At 39.7% G+C, this 14,633-nt stretch overlaps 2 protein-coding genes across 5 annotated transcripts; both read right to left on the bottom strand.

Moving 5' to 3' along the window:
• Window positions 1–2,172: 2,172 nt before the first annotated feature.
• Window positions 2,173–2,586, bottom strand: LOC123513260. The gene has a single exon (XM_045270331.1). It carries the CDS (start codon window positions 2,584–2,586, stop codon window positions 2,173–2,175), a length of 414 nt encoding a protein of 137 aa, XP_045126266.1.
• A 1,673-nt stretch (window positions 2,587–4,259) lies between these two features.
• On the bottom strand, window positions 4,260–14,026 carry LOC123513210 (alkaline phosphatase-like). Of its 4 annotated transcripts, none has more exons than XM_045270216.1 (11): window positions 13,763–14,026; window positions 11,773–11,912; window positions 11,264–11,484; window positions 9,875–10,064; window positions 9,568–9,731; window positions 9,099–9,315; window positions 8,852–8,985; window positions 8,182–8,298; window positions 5,998–6,079; window positions 5,503–5,691; window positions 4,260–5,155 (listed from the first exon to the last, which is right to left on the bottom strand). In XM_045270216.1, the coding sequence occupies exons 2-11, from the start codon at window positions 11,891–11,893 to the stop codon at window positions 4,983–4,985; spliced, it is 1,608 nt and encodes a 535-aa protein (XP_045126151.1). In that variant the 5' UTR covers window positions 11,894–11,912; window positions 13,763–14,026; the 3' UTR covers window positions 4,260–4,982. The 4 variants fall into 4 exon arrangements, with proteins under 4 accessions (XP_045126151.1, XP_045126150.1, XP_045126149.1 ...); XM_045270215.1 differs by having other exon boundaries at window positions 11,773–11,915; window positions 13,763–13,981; XM_045270214.1 differs by having other exon boundaries at window positions 11,773–11,940; window positions 13,763–13,980.
• Between the last annotated feature and the right edge of the window lie 607 nt (window positions 14,027–14,633).

The raw sequence follows: 14,633 nt of genomic DNA, 5'->3' as shown, positions 1-14,633 counted from the left end.
TAGTGGTGTTCCTCAGGGCTCAGTCCTAGGTCCCTTATTGTCACCCCTCATCTTAATTGCAAATCAGTTTTATTTTCCAACGATCTCAAACTGTATCTTGCCGTTCCATCAAAAAAATCAAATGCTTGTGATGCTATTATGTCTTTACAAAATTATGTCTCATTGCTATACCAAAGAAGTCTATCTTGGGGTCTTTCCTTTTCCATCAACAAATGTGCTTGTATACATTTCTCAAGACACATTCCAGCTTCTCACCATGACTACCTCCTAGGAAGATTCTGTTAAAGACCTTGGTATTCTAGTCGACTCAACACTGAAGTTCCACCTTCACATCCGTGAAATTTTCTGCAAAGCTAATGGTGTTGCCAGCAACATTCAACCTTATGCAGATCACCTTCTTTCATGTACAGGCAACCCCTGCTAAACAAAGGTTCTCACAACGAAATTTCTCTACAACGAATGTTTCCTTTTACTGCCATCTGCTTGTTTAACGAACACCAAACTCCCTTTAACGAAATTTTATCCAGGTAATTTTTTCCAAGTTTGAAAGCCCCGCCATATCACGCAAGCCGACAGGCTTTTGAATACACCAGTGCCTCTCATGGACAACACGCACACCACTCACTCCTCCTATTTCAAAACAATAACAACGTCAGCAGCAGCTCGCCATCCCTCGCTCAACATGCCATCAAAACCCCCTGCAATGTCGCCTAGCATTGCTAAGAAGACCAGGAAGTCTCTTACTCTCGAAGTGAAGCTGAATATTATTCACAGACACGAGTGAGGTGAGAAAACTAATAGCATTGCTCGCCACCATGGCTTGACTCCATCTACTGCCTCTACTATTTTCAAGTCAGCAGACTCTATTAAGAAGGCTGGTGAGACCGTATCTTCCTAGCAAGCTAAAAGAACCACCTGAACTCGTGACTCTGCAATGGATAAAATGGAAAGGCTTGTGGAAATTTGGTACATCAAGTTTTGTATGCGTTACAATGATGCTCCCTTTGTTTACATTCCACAGGTTGCCAGTTAGTATCTTTCCCGCTCCACTCTCCCTCCCTTCATAAATTTAAGATCAACAACATTATAAAATTACGTACATACATACATTAGTGTACATCTTAATGACTTAAATTAAAGTGCCTAAATGTTTAATTTCATAATATTTACTTTCATTAAACTCTCGCTTTGTTTACTCTCAATGGAAGTTCTAGTCAGGGGTCAAACTTGTTATAATTGGTTCGCTTAACGAAAATTCGCTTAACGAACGTTTTTTTAGGAACATAACCCGTTCGTTAAGTTGGGGTTGCCTGTATCAGATTTTTGTCATACATGTTCGGCCTATCATTGACTTTGCTAGTGTTTGGAATACTGGCTTCCTGGGTTATATACGCATGCTGGAATCTGTTCAGAAGAGGTGGACTAAAAAGGTTGGAAGGTTTTGGTAACCTACCATACTCAGAAAGATTATCTAGACTGAAATTGTTCTCTATTAAGGGTAGATTGCTGAGAGCTGATTTAATTCAAGCATGGAAGATATTGAGTGGTTTGAGTCCTCAACTGAATGGTGTATTTTCTAGAGCCACTTTGAGTGGAACAAGGGGCCACAGTTTGAAGATCTTAGTGCCTCATCATTCCATTGACGTTAAAAGTCGTTTCTTCTCATTACGGGTCATCAAGAACTGGAATTCTCTACCAGAAATAATTGTGTCAGCTCAATCTCTTCAGTCCTTCAAATATTTGCTTGAACAATTCCTGGGTCATCGTCTTTATGATTATTGTTAGCTATTTCCTTATGTGAGTTAAGTTCTGCATCTAAAACTAGCCAACCGTCCTGCAGTCTTCCAGCGGTACACTAGTAGTTTTGGTTGGAAGATACAGAAGAGACTGATGAGGGATCAAGACCCTCATCTTGGTAAGAAAAAAGGTGCATCTGGTCGGCCCGATGGCTACGTGTGTGTGTGTGTGTGTGTGTGTGTATTTACCTAATTGTAGTTTTACAGGGCTTGGGCTTTATGCTCGTGTGGCCCCGTCTCCATATCTACACTTATCCAATTTTTCTTTAAAACTATGCACACTCGTTGCTGACACCACTTCCTCACTCAATGTGTGTGTGTGTATGTGTGTATTTACCTAGTTTATCTAGTTGTAGTTTACGGGAGGGGAGCAAGCTCATATTAACCCGTCTTTATACCTTGTTTCGTCCAGCTTAGCTTTGAAACTGTGAACACTGACTGCATTTACGATGTCTATATCTAATCCATTCCAGGTGTCCACAGCTCTATGAGGGAAACTGTACTTCTTAATGTCTCTTATACACTGGACCTTCTTCAATTTCTTCCCATGTCCCCTTGTAGCCCTTGTTTCCAGGCTTAAAAAGTCTCCATCCACTTTATCCAGGTTATTCACCATTTTATAAATACCTATCAAGTCTCCCCTTTCTCTCCTACTTTCAAGTGTTGGAATTTCCAGTTTTCTCAACCGCTCCTCGTAAGTCAAATCCTTCAGTTCCGGTACTAACTTTGTGGCTGCCCTTTGCACCCTCTCCAATTTTCTAATATTCTTCTTAGTGTGAGGGGACCACATGATTGCCGCATACTCCAGTCTTGGTCTTATCATAGAACTAATTAACTTTTTTCGTCATATCAGCATCCAAATATGAGAAGGCAGATTTGTTACTTCTCCCGTGATTTTATTTATATGCCTGTCTGGGGCTAAGCCTTCTGTAATTGTCACCCCTAAATTCACTTCCTCTTTAGACCTTTCCAAACTAAAATTTTCCATTTTGTAATTGCCGTGTACTCTCCATTTACTTTTTCCAAGTTCCATGACTTTACACTTATTCAGATTGAATTCCATTTGCCAAGTTCTACTCCATCTACCAATTTTATCAAGGTCCTCTTGCAATTTCATACAGTCATTTACATTTTTCACTCTCCTCATTATCTTGGCATCATCCGCAAACAAATTGATATGACTCTCAATTCCTTCAGGCAGGTCATTCACATAGATGCCGAACATGACTGGTCCCAACACCGACCCTTGAGGTACTCCACTAGTGACCTTTAGCCAGGAAGAACTACTGTTTCTTATCACTGTTCTCATTTCCCTCTCACTAAGGTAATCCTTCATCCATTCCAGTAATTGTCCTCCAACTCCTCCATTGTTCTTAATCTTCCATAGTAACCTCTTGTGTGGTACCTTGTCAAAAGCTTTTTATAAATCTAGGTAGACACTGTCTACCCAACCATCCCTTTCCTGTGCAGCATCTATTACTTTTGAATAAAACGACAACAAATTTAAGGAGCATGACCTTCCTCTTCTGAAACCAAACTGACAGTTTGTCAGCATATTGCTGCTTTCTAGGTGTTCCATCCAGACGTCTTTAATAATTTTCTCACACAGCTTCCCCACTACACTCATCAGTAATACTGGTCTGTAATTTAAAGGGTCTTCCCTACTACCACCTTTATATATAGGTACAATGTTTGCTCTTTTCCAGTCCTTTGGTACTTTCCCTTGCAACAACGTCTTCACCAGGCTATGAATCTTCTCTGCCAACTGTCCCCTACATTCTTTCAGTATCCAATTTGAAATTCCATCTGGACCAGGTGCCTTATTTATATCTAGATTCTCCATCAGTCTCATAACATCCTCCTGATTTACCTCTACTCCAATTAGTTTGTATCCATCCAATTCATTATCTGCTAAGTCAAAATCTCCTTCTTCAGTAAAGACTGTTTGAAACCTTTCATTCATCACCTCAGCCATTTCTTGTACTTCTTCATATAGTTTTCCATCAACCCTCAGGCCAGTTATACCCTCTCGTTTCTTCATTTATCCATCTATACGTCTATAAAACTATTTTGGGTTACTTTTACATTTGTCCATTATATCCTTCTCATAGTTCTGTTTTTCAACCCTCATAATTCTCACACATTCATTTCTAGCATCAACATAATCTTTCCATCTACTTTGCGTTCGCATTTTCCTCCATCTATTCCATGCATTTGTCTTGCATTGTCTAGCCCTTTCACATATAGCATTGTACCACTCCTTCCCTTATTTACAGTTTACTCTTCCCTTCGGTACATACTTCTCCACTGCAGTATTATATATCTTGATAAACTTGTTCCATTTCTCCTGCAAATCCTTTTGTGTGTGTACATGGTACAAGAACAGAAATGGTCTTTGCAACACCTTTTTGAAGTAAACAAGACAGGTAAACAGGAGAAAATAGCAAAATAAAACTGACATGGTGCATTACATGTACTTTATTATTCCATACTAAACAATGTTTTCTGTATACACTTACTACATACAGATTTATGATTAATGCAGTGATGTATGGTGATGATATAGAATTTGCATTTTGAATGTTAGATTCTGTTGTTTGCATCTTGTTAATCTCTCTCTCTCTCTCTCTCTCTCTCTCTCTCTCTCTCTCTCTCTCTCTCTCTCTCTCTCTCTCTCTCTCTCTCTCAGTTTGCAATAAGTATACATAATAGTCTTGTTATCCTTAATATCTCATTACTGTGAGGATTTCAACTTAATTGTAGGGAATGTTTGTGGATGAAAAGATGTGCAAATGTATCGATGCCTTATCATAAAACAATGTCAGTCTAATCTTTGATATAAAAAGATACTTCTTAAATTCATCTTTAAGAGCAGAAAATTGTTAATGAAATGGGATTATCATTGGAATGTAAAGTCTATGTGGTTTTTGTTGCTTGATAATTGATCTCTTAACAAATAATTACAGTCCTCTGCTCACATGTAACAATTTCCAAGGGCTGTGACTGATCCTTTGGTATCTGATCAAAGTCTGAAACATATTACCAGGTCCTACACTTGAAATGTTTAGTCACAAATTACTACATCAGGATGCCAGCTGTGTTGTCTAGCTAAACAGCCTCAAAATATGCCCTCTACAGCAGGCTCATGATTAAGTCTAGATACTGAATTGGAAAACTTGAGGCATATCAAGATAACATCCAGGTGGAGATTGCTAGGAGGATGAGGGTGAGGGCAGGTACAGCTTTCTCTGCCCCACCATGACAGTGATCTTTATAATCACCAATGCATGATGTATAAGCCATCATAAAGGGGATGTAGTTCTGTTCATGAAGTCCATGGAAGAGGTGTGCCATAGGACCTGAAAATATGTAACTGTTTAAACCATGTTTATGAGTTAGACATGAAATCACAAAATATGATATATGTTGTTCTCCAGAAAAAAATAATAAAAAGTTTGATATAATTTTTCATTCACTTAAGAAGCTATATCAGATCTTCCTTAACTTTTTAGAACTCAAAGCAAATTAAGAATTTTGTGGCACTTACGTCTCAAATCTTAAGGGATTTTGTTAATCTTTGTACAGAACTGTGATGTAAGATGTTTACATTTTTCTCTACTCTTACCTCACAAACTCTTGTGTGGACTTACTGTTTGAAAAGATTGCTCCCTCACCTCTAGCATAAATGAAAAGATTGCTCCCTCACCTCTAGCATAGATGGCAACATCATCTCCACCATGAGTTTCAGAGTCTCTGGGGACAGTTGCCAATTGTGTGTACTCCCAGTCTCTGGTATCCTCTGCAGTAATGTTAGGTCGCGTATTGTTGTACCCTGGCCCATTGGCATACATGAGGGTGGTGTAACCAACACCTTCCTCATCCAGGCCTGCTAGTCCTATGCAACCATTGAAAATACATGCTTTAATATTTTGAAAAGAAATCCTTTAGGATATACACTTTCCACTCTTATGTGTATTATGGTATATACACTTGTGGATGTTGGTGGATGAACTTCTGTGGATACATTATTCATTTATGAGGGTAAAACTCAAAACTAAGTTTTTAATCTGATGTACTGTCATATGCAATTAAGCTGTAATATTTGCAAAAGTAGCAATGTTTACTCAGTTCTTACAAGTAATTGTTAATAAGATTAGTATTCATTAGACTATTGAGAGAGAGAGAGAGAGAGAGATCTTACCAATAATTTCCTGGCCACGTTGTGGATAACCACTAAAAGACATGGTGTGGGCATGGTCAGCCGTCACTACAATGAGGGTGTTCTGAGGGAGACAGTTGCGTCAAAGTTTTTTGCCTTTTTTCTTTGCTAATTAGAAGAGTTACTTGAATGGATATGTTAAGTGTTTTACATGTCTTGGATTGTTGGTTTCTGGATTGAGATGATTGCTGATATGACAGGGATTGGCTGTGGAACCATTGTGGTGAAATGGAAATAATGGAATTAATTTTTATCAACTGAACTTGTGTGGTCACACACATTATCATTCTTGCTTTATATTTAGTTGATCAGTGGTCACTTAAATAACATGAAATGTGCTTCCTTGGATGGTAAGCTGAGGTGAAAACTGAACTAGACTACAATTGTCATCTATATCTAGGGAATACTGTGTGTGTGTGTGTGTGTGTGTGTGTGTGTGTTTTATGCTAAAATCTTTTCATCAATATTGGCATGATGCATATTTAGACAATTGATGTTTTAGTTGTTTGACTTAAGCCAAGATGGTTGGCAATGTCCATTGAATTTCTATCATGAAATAATAACCAGCTATTGAGACTGAGATAGACATATATGCCAGCTACTTACTTATTTTGAATGAGCTTCCCCAATTTAGGTTAACTGGCAAAATTTGAGGAAGAAAGGCCCAGCAGTACAGAAAAAAAAGACGCCTTTAATAAGGCTTATTTTAAAACCGACTCAATTATATTAATAATTAACGCCTTCATTGCTGATGACGTACCAGAGTATAACTATAATGGTGGTATAAAATTTCTGTTACCTGCGCATATCTCCACTTGTTGACCATTCATAGGACATAACTGTTCTGGTTTGTATGATTTTCATGAAGTGATAGACTGATTGATTGGTACCTTTAGTTTGAAAGAGTTTGGGGACATTTCCTTGGTACTGTATATTCTTTATGTAAGACATAATTAACAGAACCGATGAAGTACTGCCTACGTCACTTATTACTGATGATACGTTTTTTTTTTTTTTCCGGTTTGTATGCTTTTCATGACTCTGTAGCAACTATTGTCTAATTTAACATCTTGTGTTTCAAGGATATTGGGAAGGTAGGCTTGGGTGGTGGCGATTGACAAGCGTTACATCATGACCTTTTCTTGTTCTGATAAGTCATACTGAGTGTTACATGACCCTTGAAAGTGAACTGATGCAACTAAACACCAATGTTATCTCTACCATGTTAGTAGGCAAATTTTTTTTTTTTTTTTTTTTTTATCGTTTGATTTATTTAAACGTTTCGGGTCACTTAATATAATTTTCACTTCAATAGTATAAATTTCGTCAACAAAATCCGTCAGAACACTTGAAAAGACATACGTAAGTGGCTAGTGAACTACCATGAAATTAATAGTTCATGAGAAAAAAAAAAAAAAAAAGGTCTGGCGAAGGGTTTTTGCGCGCCGATCACGGACGGGAGTCAGTAGAAAACTGAGACAATAAATTATATAATATATCAAAAGAAAAAAAAACCTTTATACAACAGATTATATAGAATATTAAAAGAAAAAAAAAACTGGTGGAAGAGAGACCACATAGCCTAATTTCATTATTTGAGATACATCATAAAAACTAGCTACGTAAATTATATGAGTACGTAACAGTACGTTATCACTGATGTTCGAACACTACTATCGCCCTCAGACAAGGAGATAAATGTAAGTTAGAAAAAAAGATGAACCAGATCCAATATAAGCAAATACGTACCTGGCAGGCCCGCGGTCTGCCCAGTATTTTGTAAGATTTCATTAAAATGTTATTATTTACCGATATAGTCCTAAAATGCCTTTTTATTATTACTTTTTTCTCGATCTAGATTTCTTTCTGAAACTATCTTGAAAAAAGGTGACAATTAAGGTGTCCCTGGAGAGGGCCGGGCGAAATGGAACGCAGGACATGCATAAAATAAATGCGTGACGTCCGCGACTCTTATAAACCAGTAACGAACTTCTATAATAAGGTTTTGATTGGAAATTATAGCTGCTTTTTCACTGCAACCACGAAAACTTGGAAATCTTGATATAGATGTCATGTAATAGTTGGTGGTGCATAGAACCCACTGTAATATGAGGATGTTGAGTAGAATAATTTGAAAATAGTTTGGTTCAAACCCTGACCACTTACTTTCTCATCAGTCATCTGCATTGCCACCCCAATAGCGTCGTCCATGGCAACCAGCTCATCCAGAGCGCGATGTGCCATGGTGTCGTGGTGGGCGTGGTCGATCCTTCCACCCTCCACCTGAACAAAGGAGATTTAATGATGATGAACTTCATACAAGTTGAAAATGGGCAGAGCATGTTAAATCAGGAATAAACTCGCCTCTTGAGCTTCACCCACAACGATAAGAGTAATGACTTTAATAACATTGGTAATAAAAGTAATAATAATAATAATAATAATGAGTAGTAGTAGTAGTAGTAATAGTGATAATAGTAATAAGAATAGTAGTAGTAGTAGTAGTAGTAGTAGTAGTAGTAATAGTGAAATTATCATTATAATAATAATAATAATTATTATTATTATTATTATTATTATTATTATTATTATTATTATTATTATCATCATCATCATCATCATTGTTTTCATATATTATTAGTTTTCATTATTATTATTATTATTATTATTATTATTATTATTATTATTATTGTTATCATTTTTATTGTTACTATTTTATTATTTTTGTTTATTTCTAGAAAATTTGCATATTCCAATAAGAACATGACTATGCTCTATTGTTATCACAAAATCAGTAAAACTATGTATACTTCATACATAGTGAGGAGAAACTCACCAGCAGGAAGTAGCCTTCGGGCCCCTTTCCCAATATCTCCAGTGCCGCCTTGGTCATGTTGGCCAGAGTTGGAACGTTCAGGTTCTTATCCCTCTTTTCGTGCTCATACTGCAAGTGGCCATTCGCAAAGATCCCTGCGGCGGAGGAAGTCGTGTTCTAGTAGATTTGATAATCGGTTTCAACAAACAATATGTCATCGAAGAAATATTAGTAGGTAATACTTATGATAATTATGGCCAAGACTTACCCAAAAGATAATCCACATTGTTGGTGTCCACAGTCAGTAGCTGTGTCTTGTTCCTGACGAAGGCGTACTTAACACCGCTATTCTTCTTCGCATTAACCCAATCTTCGGTAAGATTCCTTCCATCGAGGCGGGTGCAACCGTATAGGTCATCAAGAGGGTCATCTTCCGTTCCTATAGCGTCGGAGTTCAGACTCTGGTACCCACCACCCATCAACACCTGCAGTGTTGTTATTGGCATTATGGCATTGCTTCACGTTAGTACAAATGAAATAGTTTTTAATATGGACAGAAGTAAATGCAACAAAGGGACTTCATAGGAAAGAGAATAATTTTGAATTTTGATAAGACACAATAAATCAGAATACTTTCCTAGATTATTGTAAAAAAATCAGTATTAATTGATATTTTTTATATAGTCGCACCATGCATTCCATCTTGCACTCCTTTATTCCGTCCCGCTGTTACTCACGTTTATCAAGGAGCCAGGTTCGTCCTCCACCAGCTGTCTAGCGATGTCCTTTATGGAATCGCAGCCCTCGGGAAGGTTACCGTCACACTCCCAGTCTCGATCTGCAACGTGAGCGTAGGTCCCGGCTGGCGTGGCGTGTGTTATCCTCGTAGACGTCACCACACCTGATGCCGCAGGGAACGATAGACAAGTGTTCATAAGATAACATACTCATTATCAAATCAATGGCAACATTTGTCTCTACCTGATCCTTGTGAATTATTAATGACAAATACAAATATGGAGTCAGTCTTTGTGATGCTCTCACCTGTCTTTTTGCCGGCATCCTGAGCCCACTTGACAATTGAGTACACCTTGTTATCTTCCGTGACGGTGTGGCATTTCTGGTAGATGGCTGACGCGTCCACGCCCAGGGTCTTGTAGTTGGTCTTGACGCCCCCGAGGTAGGCTGTGGCAGTGCTGGCGCTGTCAGAGACTTGCTTGTTAACGTTGTAGGTCTGAAAGTGACGGAAACAAGAAGTATAGACGGAGGTAATAATCATAAGTATTTCCTGACTACACTTTTCTTAAGATAAATTATTGTAAATACCTACTAACTGTCAAATGCTCAAGGAAATTCCTCTTTAATTCCCTAGTATAATACCAACAACACGTGATAACGTGGTGATCCCGGATAGAGCCAAGCCTATGTACAGCAGTGTTCACATCAACACAGTTTTGTGATCATTCAACTCCTGCAGTTTTTTTTTCTCTCTTTCTTTCTTTTTCTTTCTATCCTCACGCGTCAAACGTTTTTCCAAATTTTCTTTTTATCTTTTTATTCCTATTAGAATGACTCATATCTATAACTGCTAAAGAAATGACTTGTTATCACAACGTCTCTCTCTCTCTCTCTCTCTCTCTCTCTCTCTCTCTCTCTCTCTCTCTCTGCCTGAAAAGCTCTGCTTTAAAAGGGCCAACTATGTCACATTAATCCTCACTATGTATATATGTATATACCTCCCAATTGTAATTGTTAGTTATTAGTAAATGTTCAAATCTTCTCTCTCTCTCTCTCTCTCTCTCTCTCTCTCTCTCTCTCTCTCTCTCTCTCTCTCTCTCTCTCTCTCTCTCTCTCTCTCTCTCTCTCTCTCTCTCTCTCTCTCTCTCTCTCTCTCTCTCTCTCTCTCTCTCTCTCTCTCTCTCTCTCTCTCTCTCTCTCTCTCTCTCTCTCTCTCTCTCTGTGTGTGTGTGTGTGTGTGTGCAAGCATTATTCAGTAAAGGACGGTCGTTACCTATAATCTGTTTGTACACGCAGAATCAATGCAAATGATGGCACTGCATTGAGCCGGATGGATTTCATTTACTCTAATCCTGAATAGATAACACGCGGCTGACTAGTGCATGCTGTATATTTTAGTAATTACAGCAGCGAGGCAAGTGTTGGGCGAATTAAATGCATACAGCATTACATCCTGTTTTAATGCTAATGCATTACCACATCATGTTTGGTGTTGTGCGTGTAGAATACAAAACAAACCCAGATCACGCTTTATATACACACTTTTATCATTTGCAGTGAAGAATGGACACATATTTTTTTCCCTTTCCCTCAAGTCCTGCGCTTCATATTCAAGCCGTTACTTTCAAATCTCGAGTCGAAGATTGCTGAGAATATAGAAAAATTATAAAAACTAAAAACGAAATAGAGTCTGACCTTCACTAGTCCAACGTGCGGAAATTGTTCAAAGTTGAGCCAGCCTTCCTCCCCGCTGTGTGAGAACTGCTGCCCCTTGTAGATCCTGCCCGCCGTGATGGTGGGAATGCTCATGCCGTCACCCAGGAATAGGATCACGTTCTTGGCCACGTTAGTGTTGTGCTTCATCCTGATGGCGCGGTTCAGCTCTTCATCAGCTATCCTCTTCCAATAATTTTGTGCTGTGGGCAAGATGAGAAAGCAAGATTGACGTCTTTGTTTTTAACTATATGTGTTTATAATCTTATGGGTCATGTTTTGCAATAAAGACTTCTTGCTGGTATATCAAGGTATGTAGAAGAGTATGGTAACGAAGGTAAATATGTAAATAGCTAAGTGTAAGTAAATGATTTGGATTATGCAACAACCTGCCGCCACAACGTTAGATGTACTACAGTACTGTACCATACCAAAGTCCAAGCAAAGATAGTAAACGTATTAAAGCCTTTACAGTGCTCGTGGAAACTCACTCTGCTCTTCATTCGACGTCTTCTTGAACCTCCTGACTTGATACAGAGGTGTGGAGAGGCAGAACTGGAACAGCATGCTTAGTGCTGCCAGCGCCACCACCAACCGGAGAGACAGCCGCATCTTGCTCTCAATTACAGGTCTGCTGTAAGGAAAGCCATCAGTGGAGCCTGAAATGCGCTCCATTCCTTTAGACTTGAGAAACATTGTCGTGTGGTGTAACAGTTGTAAAGACTAAAAGGTTGGGCTATTTGTTTGATTAGGTATTTGTTTTGGTTTTGTCTAAATTCTGTGTGGAACATGTAGTTCTGTCTTGGTAACCTCATCCATTGAAAGAGAAGACTAATTATGTGTTATAGTGAGAAATGATGTCTCTGAAGTGGGGTTAAGGGAATATAAGTAAGAATGCTTTAAGATATTTAAGGAATATTACGTGGGTAGAAACAAATAAACTTGAAAAATTATAACAAAAGTGCGTATCAACGCTACAACTACAAGATTTCTCTATAACAAATTATGTCAGATACACATCTGCTTTCATATTCCGTATTGCGTTAAAAGTTGATATACTCTTTTAAGAATAAGCAGTACTTGACCACCATAAAGGTTCCGACAGGACACCACATCCAAGCTTGAAGCGCCCCACCTGTCTGTGCTTACCTCAGATGTGGCAAACATACTCCTCTCTCTCTCTCTCTCTCTCTCTCTCTCTCTCTCTCACACACACACACGCACACACACACACACACAATGCGGGAAACTATATATGTGTTGAGACTTGGAACAGTTTGAGTGAGGAAGTGGTGTCAGCAACGAGTGTGCATAGTTTTAAAGAAAAATTGGAAAAGTGTAGATATGGAGACGGGGCCACACGAGCATAAAGCCCAGGCCCTGTAAAACTACAACTAGGTAAATACACACACACATACACACACACCGCGTAATGTAGGGGTTAGCATGCTCGGCTCACAACCGAGATGGCCCGGATTCAAGTTCCGGGAAACAACGAGGCAAATGGGCAAGCTTCTTAATGTGTAGCCTTTATTCACCTAGCAGTAAATAGGTACGGGATGTAATTCGAGAGGTTGTGGCCTCTCTTTCCCGGTGTGTGTGGTATATGATGTGGTCTCAGTCCTACCCGAAGATCGGTCAGTATGAGCTCTAAGGTCTTTCCTTAGGGAAAAGACTGGCTGGGTGACCAGTAGACGACCGTGGTGAATAACACACACACACACACACACACACATCTACACTTATCCACACGGCCCGGTAGCTCAGTGGTTAGAGCGCTGGCTTCACAAGCCAGAGGACCGGGGTTCGATTCCCCGGCCGGGTGGAGATATTTGGGTGTGTCTCCTTTCACGTGTAGCCCCTGTTCACCTAGCAGTGAGTAGGTACGGGATGTAAATCGAGAAGTTGTGACCTTGTTGTCCCGGTGTGTGGTGTGTGCCTGGTCTCGGGCCTATCCGAAGATCGGAAATAATGAGCTCTGAGCTCTTTCCGTAGGGTAACGTCTGGCTGTCTCGTCAGAGACTGCAGCAGATCAAACAGTGAATCACACACACACACACACGCTCACACGTTATGGAGTGGCTAGCACACTCGACTCACAACCAAGAAGGTCTAGGATCAAGTCCCAGGCGCGGTAGGGCAAATGAGCTAGCCTCTTATTTGTAGCTTCTGTTCACCTACTAATTTGTAGCTCCTGTTCACCTAACAGCAAGTAGGCACAGGATGTAACTGAGGAGGTTGCGGCCTCGCTATCCCGGTATGTGATGTGTGGTGTGGTATTGGTCTTACCCGAAGATCGGTCAGTATGAGCTTTGAGCTCTTTCCGTAGGCCGTGTAGGAGAACGGCCTGTTGTATTACTATCAGATGACCGTGGTATTGAATTACACACACACACACACACACACACACACACACACAGAGAGAGAGAGAGAGAGAGAGAGAGAGTAAAACTCGTGCCAATATACCACAACAGTACACACATGCAGGTCACTACTGGTCCGTGTTGCGTCGTTTGGGGACTTCGGTTACTTGAGAGCGTCCGCCACGAGCACTGGTATCACACTGATCTATGCATCCGCGGCCCACTGGTTTTAATAACCTGTGCGCAACTTAAGATAGGCACGGTGTTATGGGTAAGCCTTCCGTCACTGCAGCAGGAGTTAGTTCGCTTATTATAAAACACTTCATCGCACCACTACTACATTCAATAGGCTCTCGATGAGGTGATACGTGCTTCTAAGAATGTGTTTACGTTTATAGTGATCGAATAACAAGATTTCTACGCTGTTAACAGAAGAACCACTCTTGAGAACACAGCTTATCATCTCGGTGACCTTTGAAGATATTCGTGATGAGAGAGCAAAGCGTTTCAGAATACGTGGCTACATGACGCTAATGGTTTAATTGAGTTCGTGGATTGGCAGGTGGATCAGTGGAACAGGTTGTGATTGGTCAGAAGAAAAGCATGTATTCGAGTCTCGCTGATTAACATTTGGTGGAACCCTGCATAAGGAAAAGTCCCAGGAGTCAAAAGACAACATAGAATATGATACCGGGTTGGAGATGTGGCGTTTGCTTGTAGAGGAAGAGATCTGTCTGTAGAGGAGGAGTCTGTTAGATGTGATGTGGTGAGCTGGTAGTGGATATACAGGTGGATATGCAACTGCATAATAGTGTTGTACCTGTACATCCTACATACAATAAATAGGCCACTGCTCTTCATAATAGCGAGAAAAAACAGTAGAACTAAAAAGAAAAAATGTGTGTGTGTGTGTTTCACTGTTTGATCTGCTGCAGTCTCTGACGAGACAGCCAGACGTTACCCTACGGAGCGAGCTCAGAGCTCATTAT

Source organism: Portunus trituberculatus, chromosome 35 (assembly GCF_017591435.1).
Source record: "Portunus trituberculatus isolate SZX2019 chromosome 35, ASM1759143v1, whole genome shotgun sequence".
Classification (NCBI taxonomy): domain Eukaryota; kingdom Metazoa; phylum Arthropoda; class Malacostraca; order Decapoda; family Portunidae; genus Portunus; species Portunus trituberculatus.
The sequence above is the reverse complement of the archived record's forward strand: the minus strand, read 5'-3'. Positions and strand labels throughout refer to the sequence as shown.

Excerpts from the sequence above, each read along its gene's own strand:
- LOC123513260 (XM_045270331.1), bottom strand. The coding sequence starts at position 2,586 with ATGTGGTCCCCTCACACTAAGAAGAATATTAGAAAATTGGAGAGGGTG.
- LOC123513210 (XM_045270213.1), bottom strand. Across the intron at positions 11,485-11,772 it reads GACGTCGAATGAAGAGCAGA|CACAAAATTATTGGAAGAGG; the intron begins GTGAGTTTCCAC and ends TCTTGCCCACAG. Across the intron at positions 5,692-5,997 it reads ACGTGGCCAGGAAATTATTG|GACTAGCAGGCCTGGATGAG; the intron begins GTAAGATCTCTC and ends ATGGTTGCATAG.